The sequence below is a fragment of the Leptosomus discolor genome, unplaced genomic scaffold, assembly GCF_034619465.1.
Source record: "Leptosomus discolor isolate bLepDis1 unplaced genomic scaffold, bLepDis1.hap2 HAP2_SCAFFOLD_86, whole genome shotgun sequence".
Taxonomy (NCBI): Eukaryota; Metazoa; Chordata; class Aves; order Leptosomiformes; family Leptosomidae; genus Leptosomus; species Leptosomus discolor.
The window spans coordinates 288709-297473 of record NW_028237836.1 but is presented as its reverse complement, the minus strand read 5'-3'; the positions used below and the strand labels follow the sequence as shown (position 1 = coordinate 297473).

At 45.3% G+C, this 8765-nt stretch overlaps 1 protein-coding gene across 1 annotated transcript in view; it reads right to left on the bottom strand.

Moving 5' to 3' along the window:
- Positions 1 to 1244: 1244 nt before the first annotated feature.
- The window catches only part of LOC147412689 (serine/threonine-protein kinase PAK 3-like), a 245863-nt gene continuing 238342 nt past the window's right edge, over positions 1245 to 8765 (bottom strand). Inside the window, exons 14-18 of the mRNA XM_086481113.1 lie at positions 7936 to 8048; positions 6927 to 7044; positions 5977 to 6076; positions 5348 to 5544; positions 1245 to 1445 (exon numbers count right to left, since the gene is read on the bottom strand). Coding sequence (XP_086337239.1) covers positions 1245 to 1445; positions 5348 to 5544; positions 5977 to 6076; positions 6927 to 7044; positions 7936 to 8048 — 729 coding nt within the window. The remainder of the gene's footprint in view (positions 1446 to 5347; positions 5545 to 5976; positions 6077 to 6926; positions 7045 to 7935; positions 8049 to 8765) is intronic.

The window sequence follows — 8765 nt, the reverse complement described above, 5'->3', positions numbered from 1 at the left end:
ATTCAACAGATCATTCTGCACGGAGAAAAGGAATTCCCCAACAGTCCTGAAGAACACCACCATAACTGAAGTCCAAAATCTACCTTCTCTTTGTTCTGCTTATCGCTACGCTCACGAACAGCCGCTTCTTTCACCGATGAAAGCCAGCAAAACCCTTTAAGTGCCTTCACAGTCAGACTGACAGAACTGCAAATGTAACTCCACTGAATCAAACCCTCGGCTCCGCTGTCCGGTTACAACAAGCAATTGGTGAAAACTGGAGCGTAAGCAGTATGGAACAGCCCACCTTCTCTTCTCCCCTCACCCCTTCAGGAACGCACCCACCCTTCGCTCTGCAGCACTTCATGTCTACAGAATGGGCCTCAACTCCTGCGCACCTCCTAGTTGTGACTTCTTTCACCTTTGCTGTTATTCGGGAGTGGCACCAGCATGTGAGGCCTCTACCAGATCTCCTTTTTTCCCCCCCTGTTCGAGTTCTTCAAAGGTCTTCCAATGCAAACGAGCTTGATTTTGTCATGTTTTAGCTTTCTTCTAGGTTGGGAGAGGTTGCCATTGTGCATTTCAATAGGCTTCTCCGACATTCTCATTCACCACTGACATTATCTTCAAAACAGCCCCTACCTACTAAGTCACCAAGTTCACTAGAAGATGATTATGAAGACTCCTTTATCCATATTCTAACGACTCAACTGACACAGCACAGGGGGAGTGGTAACCTTCTCAAGCACTGGAGCAGGCTGCCCAGGGAGGTGGCTGAGTCACCAGCCCTGGAGGCATTTGGCTGAGAGAACTGGGGTTGCTCAGCCTGGAGAGGAGAAGAGGCCGGGGAGTCCTTGCAGCCACCTTCCAGTGCTGAAAGGGGCTTATCCGGAAGATGGGGACAGACTTTTTAGCGGGGCCTGTCGCAATAGGACAAGGGGTAACGGTTTTAAACTATAAGAAGGCAGATTCAGACTAGATATGGGGAAGAAATTTTTTACCGTGAGGGTGGTGAAACACTGGCACCGGCTGCCCAGAGAGGTGGCAGAAGCCCCATCCTTGGAGACATCCAAGGTCAGGCTGGATGCGGCTCTGAGCGACCTGATGCAGCTAAAGATGTCCCTGCTCACTGCAGGGGGGCTGGTCTAGATGGCCTCCAATGGTCCCTTCCAGCCCAAACCACTGTAGGATTCCACTTGTTTTTCAGCTGAAAAGCACCGAGAGTGGAGACTAACACGAGGGGGCTCCATCTGATGCCTTCGAGTTCAGCTGATGACAAAACCAGGACACAGCGCAGCTCTTTCACCTGCAGCCGCTTTGCGTTTTACCTGCAGAAGGTCCTGGGCAGACCCTCGCCTGCCCACGTCCACCTCCAGGCAGCAGCTCCAAAAGGCCCGAAACTCAGCGGACAGTTGCTCGGGGTTCTGCAGCTCTGGTGTCCCGTTGGTCGCTATCAGATCCATTGCCTAGAGAGACAAGAAACACGAGACTCCACCTGTTTCTTTCTTACCCAGAGCTGCTCATAGGGAGCCTGTTTTTTAAGGTCCAGTCTCCAGGGCCAGTTTCTTCCCTGGCAGAGGGTTATAGATGATTTTTCTATACCTACAAAACAAACCCCGATGCAGCCACAGCTACTCCAACATCAACGTGATCTTGCCTTGACAGCTGATTGCAGTGGCTGACCTCATTAGTAGGAACTACATCAGCAAAAGCACATTTTGCTTCTCCATGCATCGACACCAGCTTTCCTGGCTATTTTAAAGAGTGAATTCGGGCCAGCTGTATTATTTCAAAGGATGATTACATAAAATGCATCCCTGCAGTGCTCACTGCTCCCTAAAGTACAGCTTCCTTAAAACAAACCTAGTCCAGATTTTTGCTCTGTTCTAGATAGAAATGGTAAATGGATGAAATAAAAACTAGATCCATCAGCTTATTCCTTGGATAAACAGAAGCATTTGGAACCTCATTTCCAACACAGACATGTAAGCTGTATGCACAATTTTATTAGGAAGAAAAAACACTATTGGGCAGACAGGAGCCACCCGCAACTCTGTCTTTCAGCAGTCTCCAAATTCCAGATCAGCAAGTCTTCCTGACAGACCTCAGGCCAAGGAATTAGAACAGAATTTTGCAAAACATGGGGCGAGCATTATCCGGGGCAGTTCACTTGGAACCAAGGTCTCACACGCTGCGAAGCTGGACAGATGAGTTCATTCTGCTTTTGTAAGACGTTCTTTAGAAACGCAAGACAAACGTTTTGAACTGTTTGCACCTAAACTTGCAGAATATGTCCCAAATATACAGCAATAATAATGGAAATAGGCCTAGGAGTCTTCCATACAAATGTCCGCCATGACAAGAACAGCTCTGCGCTACTGGCGTTTAAAGAGACGGTGGCCAAAGGGACTTTGCTCTTATCCTCTTAAAGGTAGAGGAAAATTTCCAGGCCTAAAAAGGCAAATGAACTATCCTAGAGGAAAAACAATAAAAGGAAGTTTCTCTACTTTTCCCACAACAGAAGTGTCACAAAATCAGTCCTGTCCCGTCCCTCTGCAGCTGCCCTCAGGCACCGGGCACAGCGGTGAGCCGGAGGGCCTGTCCTCACTGCGGTTAAATGGTGCTGCCCCAGGGACGTCCCTTCTCCTGCGGTAAAGGAACACAGCACCCATGGCAGCCTTGGGAATTTTATTCCGGCTCCATTCACCTGGCTGTGAAACAGGAGTGCCAGGACAAAGGGAGCTCTTTCAGCTGCTCCTTTCTTCACAGAACTCCAATCAGCAGAGTCATCTGTAGCTGGGTACTGCACCTTTTAAACAGTTCTACGACCACAGAAAAAGATCTAGGGGAAGCTGAAGCACCTTCTTGCCGTGTCTCTTTTGCTTTCCTGTGATCCAGCTGGCAGAGAAAAGCAAGTACAGTACAAAGGAAAGAAGTGTTTGCAGTAGCTGCAAAGGGGCAATAAGCTCATGGATTTCTTTAACGTACCAAGAAAGAAGAATGGATTTGGCATACAGCTGCAGTCTGTGAAAATGAGACCCTAAAGTTATCCAGGGCACCCAGATACATGACGGAACAACATATGGATGATTTAGAAGCCTGAAACTGTAGAAGATTCACAGCATTTGGAAAATATGTTATAGGTTTGAAGAAAATTGATGCAGTGTGGTTAATAAAGGAAAAAGCAAACAGAAATGCCTGGGATTTGGTTTGTTGGGTTTTCTTAAAACTGAAACTGGGGAGGTCCGACCGGCATTTCAAAGGATATTTATCGCACCAGTATTTGTCCCTCAGGCCCCAGGCATACGCCTGGTGGAAGGAAATCACAGCGAGAGAAAACAAACACCGTCACAGAAATATCCAGGCCACTCTCGGCTGGAAAATGGTTCATTCCTGTGAGTTCTGCATCGGCTGGGAAGAACTTGAGCAACAGGGGATGCGTTTGCTCTGCACATGGAAAACAACAAATGCATCGACATTAAGCCTGGTTTTAACTCTACGATTAATGATCCTTTAATGCCCTTATAGTATATTTCGGTATTTCAATCCATGTCGGTAATGGAAGCTGCTGCGTGCCTTGCACTATTGAAACACGCAAAGTTTGAAAGAGCATCCTTTGGTTTCCAGGCTTCGCAGAACTCCCTGGATGGGGTCTAAATGTGACTATTAAACCCAACACCTACTGTGTGCCATAAGCTAAAACCTGACCTGCAAACACAGGCCTTGCTTATCAGCTCTCCTGTCTGGATGCAGCTGAGAGCTCTCACTGCACTCTGTGATTCCACACACAACAGCAGAGGGATCCTGTCCCTGCTGGGGATGATTCACCTTCATAAAACCAGCTGGGAACTGAGGAACTTCAGGCGGTCCATCACAAGCTGTTCACTGTTCCCAGCTCAGGGGCAACAGCCTCTGCCCAAGAGCCCAGGAAGTGAACACAGACGGGACCAACTCCAGGTGCCTGATTTTAACCTCCTGCAGGTTGACTCAGACACCTGAAGATGCCTTGAAGCTCCAAGTGCTCAAGCTGATCTCAACTCCCGCAGCAGACGAGGCATGTATGAAGAAAAAGAGCATCTCAAATAATCTGGGCAAGGGCAGGAATCGCTGAATGTGAATTTGATCAGAGATAAGAAATCCAGTTCCCTTCCTCACAGTCGACCTGAAGCTTCTCGAGGAGCCCTAATTAACAGTTCAGGTTAATGAAGCTTGGAATTTTCAGCCTCCAAACCAGGGACACAGGCCTACTGCCACCCTGACAGCTGCAGTGCACTCAGCTGACTCAGCATCAGGCTGAACCCAAACCTGTTTGCTTCTTCTCCCCCCTCACGAGGTGGCACAGCGCACGCTGCTCCTTCTGTCTGCACTGGAACGAAAAACCTTGGGGCACCTACCAAACCAAAAGAAGTCTTCCAAGAAAACTCAGGAACCTTTGTTCAGAGTGGAGGATTGACACTGGTGTAGCTGTTGTATTCCTTTCTTAAGTAGCCTGCCAGGGGGTATGTCCTGATCCTTCTGCTGTTTCTTCTCTCAGCCTGCAGCACGCACTCTGGGTGCTGTAGAGTAGGGAGAGTGCAGTCTTACTGCTGTGAGAAAAGCTACGCATCATGCTCTATTTTAATTCCAGCCTTAACAAAAATTCTGTGTCTATACACATGGGTCACAATTAATTTCCTCATAAATTCCTGCATCCCTATCAGGAATTAACTGTGCAGCATCTAAGTTTGTTCCAGCTACCAGTCATGAGGTTTTATCTTTATATACATTCCTCCACTATTACACACCCATTTGGGATAAGAGCTGGTCATTTCATGTTAAGAAATGAGGACGAAGCTGAAAACTTCAAATCATTAAAAATACATTCATTTACTACAAGTTTCTGTGCTAAAACACATTTTCAGGAAGTTATTTGCTAATGAATAATTATGGCATTTCTATAAGCAGTGACACCTCCTGAAAGGCTCAGGTAAGCCATCGGCACTGACCCGTTTGAAAAGACTTCTCTGCCTGCAGACACAGCTGGAATGCTTTTCAGAAAAAGTCCCCAACTGGAGAAACTTGCCGCTGAAAAATCGCTGTCACTCAGAGATACAGCTCAAAGAGAGTTCAAAAAACATACGAGGTATTTCAAGCCCCGTTGAAGGCAGAAATGGCATGTTTCTGAACTGGATACAAGTCACTGCTCTTTGGAGGTTCTCCCCTTGACGTCACCAAAGCTACAGGAGATGCTGCTGCGCTCCCTGACAGCTTTAGAAGTGGCCCATGGGGGAACTAGTTCCAGCTGATGCGGCTCGGGTTTTGTCTCATGGGGGACTAAACACGGGATAGATTTGAAAGACACTGGTATCTGATTTTATGTGCACCTTACCCTGAGAGGATCTTCACTAAAGTAAGGAGGTTCTCCATCCACCATCTCTATAGCCATGACCCCAGGCGACCAGATGTCCACCTTGGGGCCATAGGCTTCTTTTCTCATCACTTCTGGTGCCATCCAGTATGGAGTCCTGAGCATTGTGCTCCGTCGACTCTGCTCAGGGATGATCCGAGCACAGAAGCCAAAATCAGCTGAGGAGAAAAACAAGTGGTGTTAAAGGCAGCTTGAATTAGGAAGGCGAGCAAAAGAAATCCCCACTCTATACCTGAGAACACGGTGTGGAATCTATCTGGAAAAGCTGCCATGCTCTGTTTACTCAGTGCTGTAGCCACGGAAATACTGATTTGGCCACTTAATAACACCCCTCAAGTTTTCTGCAGTGGCTTTTATTGACTTGAACCGTTAGACTGTAACTGCCTCCCTCTGGAAGGGCCACACACAAACCAAAGCCACTCTTGACACCTTTTTCCTTTCTGTGCCTCTCTGCATGTTGGAACTGTCCTCGGAGCTGGCAGCAGTGGTCAGCGCACTGCCACAGGCATCCCTTTTGGGGAACTGGCCATCAGTCAAAAGCAGCCCCGTGCCACAGCCTGGGAAGGCTGTGCCTGACCAGGAATACCCACCCAATTTGACAGACCTGTCCATGCCAAGTAGAATGCTGTTGCTTTTGATGTCCCTGTGAATCACTTGCTTTAAATGAAGGAAATCCAGGGCTTGAAGGCACTGATACGTAAAAAACAAACATGAGGGTAAAAATTAATGACCTGATTTCACCACACAAGAAAGGAAATGCCTCTAAAAGATTTAATTTCTAGATTAATTGTGAGTAACGCCCAAATATTGCGCTGTCCAGAGGAATAGCTTGGTGCTTCAACTTACTATTAAAGTAATAACTTTCCAAATAAAGGCTTATCAGGTTTGGAAAGAGAAATGTCCATTACTGTCACAGACTAGCCCCTGAAAGCACAGGCAGGATGGCTGCTGCCCAATCAGTGTGCTATCTCCATCCGTATGACAAACTATGTTTTGCCAAAAATGAGAAAGTCCCTTCCTTCGGTTTGAAGTGGATCACTGTTGGGTGGGAGGTTGCAGGACAAAGATTTTATTGTCAGGCTCTATAGCAGGTTTGGAAATAGCACCTTAGTCATTTTTCAGAAGCAAATGCCATTTTGGGTCGAATGCTATCCTTTTAAGCTGAGGACTCTGACAAATAAGTCTCTATTTTTCTTTGCTGTTCTTTTAAAAATCTGCCACCAGCATGTTTGCTTTTACAGGCGAGGAATGCAGTACAGACATGCTCCAGGCACGTGTTTAAAGAGGTAGAGCTGAGAAGAGTAAAAAAAGAAAAAAAAAAAAAGAAAAGATAACACAGTAACAGTGTTTCAGAGTGTAATGACAGAGGACAGTAAGTGCAGCGATACTGGCAGGCAGTTCACTTAAGGTGCCCTTTCTTCTCCATATCATAAAGCAACGCAGAAACAAAGCTCTCAAGATGAAATCCCTCATGTTCTTACCACCTGTTCACCAGTACCATCCTGTCCAAGGAAGAGGAAGCACACACGGGATCCCTCACCTCCCTGCAGACAGCTGCCATCTGCTCTTCATCCATACAAAACTGGGTAACAACATCTCTTAAACAGCCACCAGCCATGTATTCCATCACCACCTGGAGCTCATCACCGACCAGGTGGCTGAAAGAAGAAAACAAGGGCACTGAGATGAACAGGCACAGCTAAATTACCTCATGGAAAAGACTGCTGGTGGCTTTTGTTTCCTGGTCATTTTCAAACGAAGACAGAATAAAATGACTAGACGTTCCTTCTAGGCTATACAGGACTTAGAATCTGTGCAGCCTAAATGAGAAAGGCATGCGAGTGAAAAATTACATGTCTTAGATGGCAAGCAAGTGAAAAATGCAGTTTACCAACAGCAAAGATAAATCTGGAACCAGGACATAGCACATCATCTGGTTCATCATCTTAACGCAAAGATTCCAGGATTAACTCCAGAAACAAGGCAACACAACTTTCATAGACATCCATGGTAGGAGGGTGTGTACCACTGAGGACAGAAATTGGTCCACAGTTTGGAAAACCTTACATAAAAAACACACAGAGAGAGGAAAAAAAAATTTAAAACTGGCAAATGATGTGTTTCTGGAAACAAGAACCTAGTCTTCCTGGCATCCACAGTAATGGAAAATAGTGGGAACAGCCCAACGGAAATAATTTCTATGAGGACTTATCAGCACTTATCATAAGACAGAGAAAATATGATCAATTTAAAAAAAAAAGGAACAAAAAAACCCCAACAACAAAAACAACAACAAAACAACACAGAGGTAGTGAACTCATGGGCTGTTGTTTTAGTAAGACATGGCTGATGCACATTTTTAAAAACAGTCTTCAAACTATATATGCCAGAAAAGATTAACGCAGACAAAACACAATCTTCTCCCAGAAATTGTATATGAGTAGATAAATAATGAAGAGGTCAATCTTCTGCCAGAGACCAGAAGTTTTTTAATCTTTGGCTTGCAGTACGTAAATGAACATTCATGTGATAGTACCAGAACTACTTACCTGTCTAAACAGTTAACAATATTTGGATTCCTATTTTCCCTCATCACCAGGCTTTCGTTAAGAGCTCGTTCCTTTTTGTGCTGTTGTTGGAGATTCATTTGTTTTATGGCCACCTGAAATGACATTAAAAACCATTCATTTGAGCAGTCTGTGGTATGAGATCAGAATGAACACGAAGGGAGTGGGTTTGGAATGACATAGCAGAGCTCTGCCAAGCTGTCTTGTTATTAGACGTAAGAGGTCAGTAACTCACACTACAACGCCCTATTTCTTTGCTAGCTTGGGTGCTGCTTGCAGGACACATGGCCAAATACATTTTGCCTTGTAAATCTGTCAAAATGGTCTACCATTTTTAGGTCTATCTAGGTTCTTTTCAAATGGCCTTAGTGTATCACGGTATTATTATTCATGCACGCTTTCAAGCAGGAAGTGATTTTATTTCTGTGAAAACATAAAACCAGCTGGTAATGCTTTAGCAATCGTGATTTTTGATCATTATTTCAGCAATTGCTGGTGTTCTTGACTGCATAACTGAAACAAAACACAAATGCACGTTACGTGGCAAATGCTGTACTAAAAAGATTACTAAGGTTACACAAAAAGTACGACCCTAGCACTTCCTAATGCCTTGAATTTTTATTTTGCAACTCTGAATGCCATTCTTTAGCACAGTTTAGATTTGCAATTATTTTCTGGGTTAAAAAACAATAATCCATTCATCAGTATTTTATGGATACACCCAGGGTCATAAGCAGAGCTTAGGGCTTTTAGATCCCTTGCAGACCTCTGTCTCAGAGCAGCTGTAAAGTGCAGCACTGCAGGTGGATGAG